General features: G+C 22.0%; 2 protein-coding genes across 2 annotated transcripts; both read right to left on the bottom strand.

The window, feature by feature from the left end:
* Nucleotides 1-1247: 1247 nt before the first annotated feature.
* On the bottom strand, nucleotides 1248-1622 carry LOC105365677 (trypsin-7-like). The gene has a single exon (XM_011503904.1). The coding sequence runs from the start codon at nucleotides 1521-1523 to the stop codon at nucleotides 1260-1262; it is 264 nt and encodes an 87-aa protein (XP_011502206.1). The 5' UTR covers nucleotides 1524-1622; the 3' UTR covers nucleotides 1248-1259.
* Nucleotides 1623-2193: 571 nt separating this feature from the next.
* LOC105365730 (hypodermin-A) lies at nucleotides 2194-3948 on the bottom strand. The gene is made up of 3 exons (XM_011503964.1): nucleotides 3926-3948; nucleotides 3276-3310; nucleotides 2194-2522 (listed from the first exon to the last, which is right to left on the bottom strand). Exons 1-3 carry the CDS (start codon nucleotides 3946-3948, stop codon nucleotides 2194-2196), a joined length of 387 nt encoding a protein of 128 aa, XP_011502266.1.
* Between the last annotated feature and the right edge of the window lie 11147 nt (nucleotides 3949-15095).

Raw genomic sequence — 15095 nt, 5'->3', positions numbered from 1 at the left:
TATATAATATCTAGAATATTTCATGTTAATAGAACTTATACTTTTTTAAAATTATTTCAATAACTGTATTCTGCAACATGTATGTAGCATATATATTTTAGTTAAAAATTGAACTTATTATTACAAAATTTATGATAAATAAATTTTGTAAAGATATGATTCTAAAACGTTGAATGAATTGTACCTATTACTCATTATTCATAGATCATAGCATAAAAAATGCAAAGTTTCAGATTTTCCATCAACAAATTTATTAAACTTTTATATGAACTTTTACACTTTTTATTAAAAAATGAAAGCCTAAATATTATCTTTAATGTATTAAATGAAATTTTCACTTAATATTATCCGCAGATTCTGTAGAACATATTTTTAAATATTCAATAACTTATCGTTAAAGTCCAAAGTTGTAAAGTGTATTAGGATGAGATAGTTTGATTAATTACTAATAATATATAATCAAAAGTATATTTCTTAATAATCTATGTGTGCTGGGTTTATAGGTGGCCGAGTGGGTATGCGCCTTTTATTTCAAATATAGAGTGCTAGCCGTGAAAAAACCACATTAATATATAATTATCATACAAAGCGCCTATATAGATTATATTTTAGTTTTCTCTTTGAAATTTTCTTTCAGACTTTCTTTTTATATTAAAATTTTTCAATATCAATAATAACCAATCATCATTTTGATTAATAATTACATAATAATAATTAATTTTTAAATATATGAATTCATATAAATTACGGATTTAAATGATTAATTGTATGAATAAATAAATTTACCCGTTATTTGAGAATTAAAATTTTTTAAATTTGAAATATAAAAATACATAAAATAAATTTGTGTACTTGTTATACATGAAGTGATTCAATTTGAAATTCTATTTAAAGATAGGCAATTATTTGAGATATAATTTTTTTTAATAATCCATTAATGTTGAATAGTCAAATTTCTTCATATAGCCTTAGAAAAGCTTAATTGTATTACCGAATTTTAACTTATGCATAAATTATGACTTTATATTTATTTGGTTTTTTAATATGTAGCTTATATATTTAAATAGTTATTTTCTACATTCTAAAATTTTCAACACATAATCATGTATAATTCATATATTTTATTTATCTATTTTTACGATATATTTATTTGATAATAAACTATAGTAATTTATAATATTATTTAATAAATTATGAAAATTTATTTAAATATTAGAACAATAAAAATTATGATACAACTATTCAGCATAATTCTCTTTCTAGTCATCTAAATGTGTTCTTATCCAATTAATGTAATGAACTACATCAATAAAGATAGTCGGATATTCTGGCGGTCCGAATCCAATAGATACAATACCGACTTGATAACCATCGCTAACCATTGGGCTACCAGTACTTCCTTGATATGGTTGATCACCATGAACAGCCACGCAGAATTGACCATCAATTATATTTATGCCAGAAATGTCATGATATGCTTCGTTACAGGATGCTCGGTCTATAGTTGATACCTTCACAGACATCAACTGAGACGATGCGTTATCAGTATTAGCAATATTCCAACTAGTTACATTCCCCAGTGTTCCCGGCAGAGTGCTTAGATAATCCGATGAATATAAACTAAATAGAGAAAATATCAATATACAATTAATATATATTTAATAGGTTATGAATTTCATTTATCAAAATTTCATTATTAAAAATTTCATTGTGTAAAAAAATTTAATATAATCACGAGAACATTGGATGGCTAAAATTGAAATTATAATGGTTTTATAACTGAAATCATATTAAATGCAATAACTTCTTACTAATAAGTATAACATAAATGAAATTGTATTATATTATCATAATCAAGAATAATAATCGTTATAAATTTCTTACAAGTCACACTTGTTATGATATTTAAGCTCAATGATATTTAAGCTGTGACGAAAATATTTTAGAATCATATATCATATATATATGATATATGATAAAACAATTTAAAGTTTTACACAAAATAAAGGAATATTTAATAGATAGTTTGGCATAAGCTATTAATATGCTATAAATCTAGAAAAATATTAAAATAAACGTATATTAAATATTTTAAAAAGTAGCAGACTGTGTCAGAAAAAAAGAGTTTGTCTCTTACACACGAGCAATTATTGTAATGAATTTTATTAAAATAATAAAAGATTGTTTGTTTATTTACTTAATGGGGTGTCGTGTCATATCAAAAATGAATGGTTCATCGACGACTAATATAGCTAAATCTGTGCTTTCATCGAAACCATGCATTATATAATTTACGACATTATGAACACTTCTTGGTCTAGTCCAAAATGAAGTTCCAGCATGAACTTTAAGACGAGAAATTGAAGAAATCACGCAATTTGCTGACGTCAGAACCTTATGTAACGATAATATACTACCGCTACACCATAACTGTTCATTTTGCACTATAGCTACTTGATACGGATAGTCCACTATATTAGATGACAGGCCACCAATAATATATTCTTGTGTGGAAACCTGTGCTGTATTAAAAAAAAAAGTTCATTAAATGTTTTCAATTCGTAATTAATACTTTCAAGACTTCATTAATGAAACTTACTTAGTTAAAACAGATACTTGAAAGTAAATGATTTTTAATATAGATTTGAATAATACTGCCAATAAATATTTTGAATAATTTAAATTTTACTACCCCGTATAAATATTAAAAATAACGTTTTAAAACAAACTGAAACAAATTAAATGAAATAATATGTATATTATACAAAGAAATGTTTGATTTAATATTATATATTGAATATTTGACGAAATTATGATCTTACACTTAATAAGATAATTTTAATTCAATAAGCATTTAAAATAATAATCATTTAAATTAACTAAACCACTGATTTAAAACATTTTCTTATAATTTGCGAAATACTTTCGACCACATTATCATTTTTTCAAATATTTCAGTTTATAAATACAATGAGAGTATATTTATGAATATATTATAATTATAAATATCTATTATGTATTAAACTATTATTTATTCAATATAAAAATTATTAAATTTTAAATAATCAGATATTAAATTATTTGTATCAAACCTTAAATTGTATTAAGTAATCCACTCAGTTAAAAAAATAAATATAACATAATTAAAATAAAATTAATTATTTTACTAATTTATGATATTTATGATAGATAATTTATGATAGATAATCTTTATGGTATTTAATATATAATCTGAAAACATATTAAAAATTAAAATAAATGTTTATGAATCTTACCATTTATTATAATGGAAATTATAAGTAATAATATGTTCAACATTTTTTTGTGAATTGAATGTATTACATAAAAAATTTGTTTTTATAAGCAAGATTGTATACTTTCGAGAAATGTATTACAAAGTATTCAACAATAGATAATAAGTTGATTATAAATGTAGTTTACTTATAAATCTAGATAAATTATAGCATGTTGACTTAACCTGAAAATAAGTATAATAGATAAGACGTATACATATTTGAAGAGATATTTTAAGCCCAATATTATTTAATCATATTATAACATAGTCAATTCTTGGTTGACAAAATTTTTTATTTTTAAAATAGTTATGAATTTTTTTCAATTATATGAAACTCGGTAATAAAATCAATACTTTTTTTATTATTCTATGATCCAAAATGGCATATACTATTAACATCACTCTGTATTTTTGAATGCAGAAGTATAAAAATAAAAACAAAAATGTATTTAATACTGGTATTGTATTTAATACTCATTGGAATTATTTAAACTTAAACATAAAAAGGAATACAGGAATATTCTAATTATTTTTCTGAGTTGGACAGCAGATTAAGTATTTATATAACTCACAATTATTAACGTACAAAACAATAATATAATAAACATATACAATATCTTTACATGGTACCTTGAGTTTTTATAATTGGTCATATGGCTAGAAAACAAGTGAAAATCCCAAGATTTATTAAGGTTCTGATTAAGCGATAAATGTATCATAAAATGATCGGTTGCTTATAACACAATATTTTAAATATCCAAAATAAGATTATTAACTTTCAACTTATTCCCCTACAATACATTATATACATTATTATAATAAATCATTTATTATTTTTGTTTTAAAGAAAAGACTAGTAGAATTAGAATATTTCCAATTCAGAATAAATTACAAATCAAATTATTGATCAATATTTTTTTTATTGCTATTTAAAGTATTATTATTAAAAAATAATGAGTATATTAGAATATTGATTGTTGAATCAAGTCTATTGGTGTCGATATTTATATGATACTTGTATTTGAACAAAGATTTTTGATAAATTGTCTGCGTGATTATCTTAAATGGGCACAATTCCAAAATAAATTTTATCACACACCTATACCTTTATTTTATCAACTTATTCTTGCATTGACCAATTACTGTTAAATTTTTTATAAAGAAAAAGATAGTTACATAAAAAGATAATTTATAAAATTATTCAATATTTTTAATAAAAGATATTTCATAAATATTTTAATAAATACAAATCCTAATATATTCGCAGTACAAATTATGCACTTTTTAAAACATTTATAATTTGATAAGATAGACATTTTTTAAAATGTCTTGATTTTAGAAAAAAATATTATTATCAGTAATATTTTTCGAATTAAAAACTCATATGACTTACATTATAAATATTATTAAAAAAAGAATTTATTATTTAAAATTTTTAAGATTATTATATTTATATTTCATTATAATAAAACTTAGATAATGTGCTTATTAATATTAAACATTTATTGGTACAAATAAAATATTTATTTTTGAACGTTCAAAAATTTAATAACCATTTCCAATTGAATATTAAACTGATGGGTATAGTAAATATTAATTTTAATATAAGTAAATAATGTTGTCTCATTTTCAATTTATTATAATTGAAATTATTTATATATTTATTATAATTAGATTATGAGAAATAATTAAAATTTAAAAAATTAATGGTACCGAAATTTATAATTTTATCAGTCGTGTATTTTTTTGATCTGTATTTGCTACTAAAAAATTAGCACACAAGAAATATACAATAAAAAATTTAATTAGTATATATGATCGCTTATATGACATATGATCACATGGTTTGTACTTAATTTCATAACAAATATTTCATTTCTTCTGTTTTTTCTAGGCCTTAATTTACATTGCTATTACTTTCTATCTCTCATTTCTCTGTACCAAACTCTTTACTTCTATCTCTATGAAACTGAAATTTCTTTTTTCTTTTTCATTTTTTATACGTGTATGTCCTATTTATTATTGATCAATTACTATTCATTGTCTCTTTTTTCTTGGTGATTTCAGCGCATTTTTCTGTGTGTTAACAAAGTTATCAAACCTTGTCTCAAAAAAATAAAAATTATATTATCAATCTGAATTTTTCATTTGAACTCCAAATCCACATTACAAAATTACAAAAACAATAATTACAAAAAAAATCATGAATTCATCATACCGAGGGTATCAGTTTAAAAAAATCTGATATAAAGATAAGGATATGTTAAATTGTATTAATATACCTATAGTATACAATTCGAGTAATACTTCTAACCATCTTTTATAAAATAATAATGCTTAGCAATTACATTAATTAAATTTAAATTTTATAGAAATTGCTACACATAAACACAAAATAACTTTTAAGTTTTTACTTACGATTTTGTTATCTGTAATTTAAACTTTATTTATTTTTTTTACAGCTTATTGTTTTTACATCTGATTTATAGTTTTGTAAATGTGTATTAAAACTAATTTGGGTTCTGAAATTAAAATTTTTTATTCATCATACATTTATTATTTAACTTTACTTCGAATATTTTGAAATAACGTTTGAAACATAGAAATAATATTGGTTATTGTATTACAAATTCTATACAAATTATGTATTACTTCGTAACATGTATGATATATAGAAATGTAAAAATTGGTTAGCAGTAGTAAAAAGAGGGTAGCATTATTCGTATAATATATATTTACATTTCGTAAATATTTCTTTTTCTTTTACTTTAAATCTACATGATAAAAAATTATTCTTCTTTCAATATAAAACACATGTGCTATTTGTTGGTCTCAAAAATTTAATAACCATTTCCAATTAAATATTAGACTGATGGGTATAGTAAATATTAATTTTAAACAAATCTTAATAGACATTAATAGTTCTTTCTTCCTCCATCTTTTAACGTTATTAAAATTGTCGAATATTTATAATTAATTACAATATAAATTAAAACAACAATTTATGTAAAGTTAATTATATGTTAACAAATATAATTATAAACACAATACCTTTATTGTTTATTGTATGAAATGATTTATTTTATTTGATGTATTTAATGTAATACTTAAAAAAACTTAAATATCTAAAAAATCTAAATACTAAAATATCTATTGAATCTAAAATCTTAATATATGTGAATGTATTATAAGGTATATTGCTTCTGCGAAATTCAATTATTAATATCTTGAAAACTTATATGTATGTCGACACATACCAATGCATTTAAAAGTATTATATACTTTAAAAAACGTGTAATTTATATAAGTCAAAATTTAATAGTGTAAAATGGAATAGTGTACCATGGAAATTGAAGGAATTGTATAATTGATATATTATATATATAATTGATATATTAAATATATAAATTGCGGGAGCACTATTTCAATTATCTAAAATTTTTACATAACATTTCTGTTATAATAATTAATAATTTATATTGTGTAAAATCAATTTACATAATACATTTAAAATTAATATACATAATAAGTATATAATAATAACATTAATTTTTATATTTAAATTGTATATTTAATAATAAATAATTGTATACTCTAACAGAAAAAATTAATTTTTTCATCCTAACATCCTATGCTTAACATACTCTATATTTACACTATTATCTACTGAGCAAGTAATTACCTATTAATGTAAATGTTTCGTTTTCACAAAATAAATTGACATAAGTTGAATGCTTATTAAAAAATGTTAAGCACTGTATTTCTATTTCAAATTTTATGTAATAATCAACCTAATGATCTTATTGTTCTTATATATAATCATATTATATAATGAATAAAACTATGTTTAACTGATTATATCTTTATAAAATCATTTTTTAGGTATTATATATGCCATTAAAGTGCAAGAATAATATTTCATAGAACTTTATTCTTTAATTTGAAAAACAAAGTATTGAAACTTTTTTAAAAATATTATAAAATGCGTATTAAATATTCGTTAATCGCAATTTAACAAATAAATATATCAAATTAATATTATTTTATACACTTTAGATAAACCTACAATAAACCTGGTATTTTAAAATATTATCTTCACAGACTTTTTATTTTATTTTATTTATTTTTTTCTGTGATAGTGAAAAATATTTAGTATAAAATAATACATACGTAAACATTTATCTTCATTTTCATTTTTAAGGGATATATAAAAATATTCTTTTATTACTCTATTCTTAGTTTATTATAACTTGCAGACAATGAACAGAAAATTTGTACTTTAATTTAAAATTATTTAAGTCAAATTTCTGTTTTGAAATACTCTATATAATGCTATATAATAATTCTTATATAAAATTTTGTTTTATTATAAATTCAGTGGATGAATTACAGAATAGTAATCATTCTGTTTAGAATTCTTTTATTGATAGATATGAATCTTTGAAAAATTAAATACAATTTAATGTTAAATAATTAATTAGCAAAATATGTTTGTAACTATACCAACATGATAAATATAATTAATGATGAAAATGCCAAAACAAAAAATATCAAAAGAATGTTTTTGCGCTGCTAGTATTATATTAAGCATACCTGCTTTTAACGTAATCCATTACTGTTAACAAACAATCAGTCGATGTCAGCTTTAAAAATTTTATTAAACCTAAGAATTGAAATTTGCAAAACGTTAGATATATTTGTAATTCGCGATGATCCTTTGATTTGAGAATAACATCGAGCTGATTTGCTATGAAAAGAGCCTTTTATCATGAAGATAGGCGAACAGATTTTACTAGTCTTTAAATCTTTTTGATGGTGTTAGTCCTAATGTTTAATTATAAAGAAATTTTGTATCAATACAAATTTCTTCCATGTTAACTGATTGCTACAAAATAAATATATGAATAATACTTTGAACAATTTGAACGTCAAATTTTAAAAGTTATATACGAATAATAATTAATAATTTTAGTAGTATACACATGACATGTGTAATAGTAACACATTAATTAATAATTAATAATAATTAATATCATTCATAATAAGTATACAATTATTAAAGAATCATTTAATATAATAAAAATATTATTTAACATATAATGTATTACACAATTAATATGTGCAAATCTTAGAAATATTAAAGTTTAAAATTAATCAGATTTTTTGTGAAGATAAATTCAGTAATGATAAAAAAATTAATTATTTAAATATTTATAAATTAAATGGATATTTATAAAGGATATAATCTATGGTAAAAACTAATATTAGATTTTAACTTCGGAAAAATTTTAAAAACTTTAATTGCGAAATTATTTTTATAAATGTTCTACAAAATAATGGTGTGATTAAAAGTTCAAATATATAATACAAAAATTGATATTAAAAATAATTTAAATTAAATGTACAAGAAAAAAAGTTTCAAAATACTAAAATGTTATAAAATATGTACATTGGAAGGAGATTATTCTATATTGAAATCTAAAATTTATAAAAATATAAAAGTATATCTCTGACGATTCCTTATATACTTTTTTTTTAATTTTTTTTTTTCATCTATTGTAATCAAATATTTTATTCTCGTTTGTTTTCAAATCAGGGTATATACTTTAGTAATATTATCAGTAATTCAAAATTATATAGTTTTTATATAATTTTTTAATATAAATTTAAAAAGACAATATATATTGTCAAACATACATTATATTAAATAACTATAAAAAACAATCACTTTGCATATTAATGATTAGAGCGTATTGAAAAAACACAATGAATTTATAAAAATTTGTATAATTTAATAGTGTTTCGAAATTCTGAACTTTGTTAATATTTATTGTCAATAATTCTTGAACATGAAAATTAATTTTATTACTTCAGTTCAATATGTAACACAAATATACCAACAAATGCTTCTGTTTATATACTATATTTACCTTACAGGTGCCTATTCTGAAAAACAGAGGACTACTAAATGAAATTTGTATATTATCTAAAAACGATGTCTTAACGTATATTCATCTATAAATATGTGTATTGGTGGTTCTTATTGGCGAAGACTTGTATGTACTGTCTATATACAACGCAACACAAGCTGAATAAATTCTGCGACTTTTAAAAAAATTTTTGTAATCCGTAACATTTATAACGGATGCAATTCCAACTACAATCTTCCGATAGATAATTTTATTGTAAAAAAGAAAGTGTGAGTCGATAAGCACTCCAATTTCATTTTAACGTCTTTCTCCTATTTCCTTTATTTGTAAAGGTAAACTGTGCACTTTGGAATATGAACTCCGTAGTTTACAAAAAGATCCAAAGATTAGAAAACGTCTTGTGACAATAGAATTCAATTGCATCTAATTTATTTGATCAAATTGTGTTATCTAAGCAGAATTGTATTTCAGAGTTGTAAAAAGGTTTATTGATAATTTGTTCTGAATTAATTCATATATATTAAACTACGTAAATTCTAATTAAAAGATGTGTTACTTATTTATATAATATAAATTATGGATGTATAGTGAAAATCCTTTTATTATACATAAGATATTAATTAGTGTATGAATAATAATTATTTATATTTAATTATCATTATTGTTATTAATTTAAAAAATATATAAATAAAAAAACTACAATCTATGAAGAATTGAGGAAATTAGTTGTCACAATAGAGAAAATAATAATTATTAATTGACTTTTATCGCAATGAAAAAAAAACACGATGCATGTAAGACGATTAATATATATAAATAATATATAATAATACATAAATTTAATTGAAATAACAAGTATTGTGTTAAGACAACACAATCTAATTTTATGATTGTAGAATCTAATAAAAATTTATAATGAAAATGTACATTTTAAAATTATTAAAAATCCGTCTAATAATATTTTCAAACATTTCTAAAAAACATTTTCAATTTTAGTTTACACGTTTGATTTAAAGGATGGATTAATTAAATAATATAATCACATGTTGATAATATTTATAAATTTAGAAAACTGGTAAATATTTTTAAATGTTTATTTACAAACGATTATAATATTTAATTCATTATATTTGTTACGAGAAAGTACAATTTTTATAAAAATTAATCATTTTTTAATGCTCTAATATATTTAAATACTTAAATGTTTTAACGCACTATGCTAATAATTTAAACACACTAATTAAAATATTCTTTTTGTTTTTCCCACTGAAAAAATAAACTAGCGGTAAATTTTTTACAACTATACTAAAATTTATTTACATTTTTGATAAATTTTCTTTCCATCAAATTAAATAAAAAATCAATGAAAACAAAATTATAAAGTAAAGATAATTGCTTCATAATTTCTTATAAGAAATTATCTTTCCCATAAGAAATTATTTCATATTTTATGATGATTATTTATAAATTGAACGTTAAATATAAATTAATTTTTTACGCGGTTTGTAGTTGTAAATTAACATAGCAATAATTTATTTGAGGGGATATTTAATATATTAATAATCTATTAAAAACCCTCCATTTATAATAATAATTAAAGAATGAACTTTTAAAACAAGAAAATTTTATCTTCTATTATATACCATATGTACGTTATTTTATTGCATCAGTATACTTTTCCAAATAGAAATTCATAAAAATATCTTTTATTCAAATAACAAATAGAATATTTTTAATTAATTTAGATACTATATTACATAATTCATATTTATTGTTATCGAAATTAGTAAGTATTAATTTATAAAAATTATATTTTGTTTGTATGTGATTTTTAACAATTATTATAAGGATAAAAATAATTTTAAAGAAATTTAAGATATTTTATAGTAATCTATTAAGTTATGAGATTAAACAAATGGAATTCTAAATTTAACGATTATCAAAATCTGCAAAATATTAGAATAAAAATGTATATTGCTATATTATAATTGAATTTTATATGACTGTAAACGTAAATAATCAGTAAAAATACTAAACAGTACTATTTAAATCTAAGTATATTACATAATACAAATACATGATATAAATAATACAAATTATATGAATAAATATAAAACTTAATGAGTAAATAAATAATTATTATATATTAACAATACACTTAAAACAAAATTATATATATGAAATATTTTTCAATATTTAACATTGAATGTTTGGTAAGAAAATCTTGAATGTATATGAAATCAGAATTTAAATAATTATGCGTAATATTGATATATATACTATTGATAAGTATATTCATAATTAAATATAATAAAAGTAATAAAATTTTTGTATGTATTAATGTATTTTATTATTAATATATCATATATTGAAATACAAATATTTATCCCTTATATACATATGGATGGGTGCGTGCGTGCGTGCGTGCGTGCGTGCGTGCGTGCGTGCGTGCGTGCGTGCGTGCGTGCGTGCGTGCGTGCGTGCGTGCGTGCGTGCGTGCGTGCGTGCGTGCGTGCGTGCGTGCGTGCGTGCGTGCGTGCGTGCGTGTGCGCGAGCGTGTGCATATTATTGTACGTGAAGTATTAGAATAGATATGATAGTTTAATAAGCGTCAAACCTTACAATTGGTTATCAATGTATTACTATTTATCTAAAACCTAATTTTGTCTATACTGCCTCGTTATTTATATAAGATTCCTTTTATATAAAGCATCATCACTGAAAACTTCTTTTAGATAGTCAGTTAAATTAAAATGTACTTCTCACTAATTGCAAGCGTTTTACTTTTTATTTCTTCTGTCCATGGTAAAATTTAATAGTTTTTACAATAAATTCTCTCTTAAGAAATTATTCGAAACTGTGTATTCTACCACATTTCCATTCAATATTTATTTTATATGCACTGAGAGATTTTTATAAAATTATATTTATTAATTATTTGCCAAAAATATACTTAACTTGAAAGACAATAAATTTAATTAAAGATTATAATGCAATAAGCTCTATTTGTTATAGCTTAAGTTTTCTTATTCTCTTTGATAATTCATTATATAAATAATTTGGTATATATGTATTAAATAAATAAGTTGCTTATTTTTTATTTGCTTTCTATGAGCAATAGAAAGCTATTTATTTATTTATAATAAATGTTTCATTTACACGCAAAAATTTATCATTCACCTTTAAACATAACTTTCATGAATGAAAATAAAAGTGTTATTTCCAACTATAAGCATATTTACATAAACAAACATCATAAATCTTTTACGCTATAGTATTTAAGTCCTTTATATTCATAAAATAATACTAAATTTGTTTGGCTCTACACAGGATACAGCATAAAAGATAATTCGCCAACTAGCACGTTCATAATCGGCGGTGAATATGACACGATTGAACATCATCCCTATTTAGTGGCCATTCTCAAGAACGAAAGACTTTGGTGCGGTGGATCAATCCTATCGGTAAACCACGTCCTTACTGCAGCTCATTGTGTCTTGCACGAGTCATCGCCATTAATAGTCAGCTCAGGATCTGCCTTTTGGAAACAAGGAAGTATTCACCATGTCGAATACAACGTTACATATGGACCCGTAATGAATGATGATCTCGCGATATTACGAGTCACGGAACATTTTATCTTCGACAATACTTGCCAACCAATCCCGTATGTACATGAGTAGTGATCATTTTTTATATGTTGGAACTCATATTTTCAAAAATATAATAAACGATATAAATATAGGCTTTAAAAGATAAGTTATACTTTAACATTAAAATATTCACGATATAAAGGATTGAAAAGGTAATATAAAAGATAAACTAAATTAAACATGTATATATACATATACATATTAATTAATAAATTGGCTATTAAACTGGCCATAGATACTAATACATTCTTATTGATAAAAGACAAATGAAGTAAATAGTGTTTCCAAAAAAATATTTGTTGAAAAATATTTCAAATATTATTGAAGATAACAGATAATAAATAAAGTTTAGAGAAGTATTTCAAAATTATACAATGCTCTAAAGATAAATCAAACGATGAAATTAATATAGATTAAAAATTAAAGTATGATATAATATAATAATAAAGCTATTTTTGCAAATTTTAATTAACATTAAAATTATTTGAACAGAATATTCTATTCCGGCGAAATAACAGATCCGGGCACAATGGCTACAATCAGTGGTTGGGGTATAACGGAAAATGATAGTCCGACATTACAGTTAAAATCGACGCAAGTGCCAGTCGTCGATACAGAAGTGTGTAGCGATATCTACAAGGATTCTGATATCGGGATAATAAGTGAGGGTCAGATGTGCGCGGGTTTCCTCGACGAAGGTGGCAAAGATGCTTGTCAAGGTGATTCCGGAGGTCCATTGGTCATCGATGGACGCCAAGCTGGAATTGTGTCAATGGGTTATGGATGTGCAAAGCCACACTATCCCGGTGTCTATACACGAGTCGCATTCTATAACAGTTGGATCATGGAACAGATTTCTCTATAAAATTTATTTCAATGTATAATCAAAGACAATTTATGATCATTGTATAGTTTTTCAAAATCTTTGTCAATTCTGTGCCAAAATATAAATAATGTTTCGTTGCTTATTTTTAATGCTTAATCATATTTCTGAAGTTTTTTTATTGCAAATATCTACAGAAATATATATAAATAAATCGGAGGAAAAAGAGACATTATTGAAGTTATAATTTATTTTATAAACATTCTATTAAAGTTTACCGAGAGACACTCCATATTAATTTGGTAACTACGTATTTCTAAAAGTATAAACTGGACTCTATATATCTTTTATACCTAAAGATGAGAATCGTTTATTAATTAGTGGAAATAAAAATAGATATCTTATTAACTCTCCAATTCATTTCCTCTGATAATATATTGGATCATTTTTAAATAAACTTTTAAGACTTATTCTAATTTCAATGAGAAATTTAGTAATTTATAAACAGCTTTTTTAATTATGATTTTCTTATAAACAATAATGTTGTTCTATTAATTCTTATTTTATTATATTAATATTGTATTACTTTAAACAATGAAACTTTCTTATTATATAAAATATAAAAACAATATATTCGTATTATAATAAATGAATTCCTATGGAAGATAAAATTATTCTGAAACACTAATCTACGTCCCACTTGCATAATCGTTACCTTCACTTACGTTCATCTATTTTCCTCCTTCTGCATACACAAATTTGTCCAAGATTATCAATAACCAAAGGATAAATCAGGCTGCATTCAACAAACTTTATTTAAATAATATAAAATAATATTATTTGTCAATGACATTACATATATACATAAATAGTAATGAAAATTAAATATCTTATTTCATTTATGTGATCAATGTAATCGTTAAAATATTTATTGTTAATATGGAATAATATAACATCTTAATTTAATTACAAATATTTTACCCAAATGCGTTTATAAATAATAATATACATATTTGTTTATTACCAGTAAGTTCACAAGATATTTGCACAAATGCATGAAAAATATTTTCCACAAACATGTACATTAAATCAATTTGTTTTTAATTTTCTTTTTTAATTATTCATAAAGGAGGCAGTAATCATATTACCATCCAGAAAAACAATCATAACAATATTCTAACATTTATTAATTAATTAATCTTAAGAATCCTCGTTATCGCTAATAACTTTAAAAAGTTTTTCCATGCATTTAAATTTTTTGTAATTTCAATTATTTTGTTTTTATTAATTGTTTGTCTATATACCTATATAATATAGTAATTACATTCTTGTTATCATTTATTAAATAAATATTTTATTAAACTTCATTTCCATTGATACATTTTAAATATATA

Source organism: Ceratosolen solmsi, unplaced genomic scaffold, assembly GCF_000503995.2.
Source record: "Ceratosolen solmsi marchali unplaced genomic scaffold, CerSol_1.0 scaffold53, whole genome shotgun sequence".
In the NCBI taxonomy this organism is placed as follows: Eukaryota; Metazoa; Arthropoda; class Insecta; order Hymenoptera; family Agaonidae; genus Ceratosolen; species Ceratosolen solmsi.
This window is presented reverse-complemented; position numbering and strand designations above follow the sequence as displayed.

Coding starts and splice junctions, on each gene's coding strand:
- LOC105365677 (XM_011503904.1), bottom strand. CDS start 1,523: ATGTCTGTGAAGGTATCAACTATAGACCGAGCATCCTGTAACGAAGCA.
- LOC105365730 (XM_011503964.1), bottom strand. CDS start 3,948: ATGACCAATTATAAAAACTCAAG. Junction 3,311..3,925: donor ACCAATTATAAAAACTCAAG/GTACCATGTAAA, acceptor AAAAATGTTGAA/CATATTATTACTTATAATTT. Junction 2,523..3,275: donor AATTTCCATTATAATAAATG/GTAAGATTCATA, acceptor TTTTTAATACAG/CACAGGTTTCCACACAAGAA.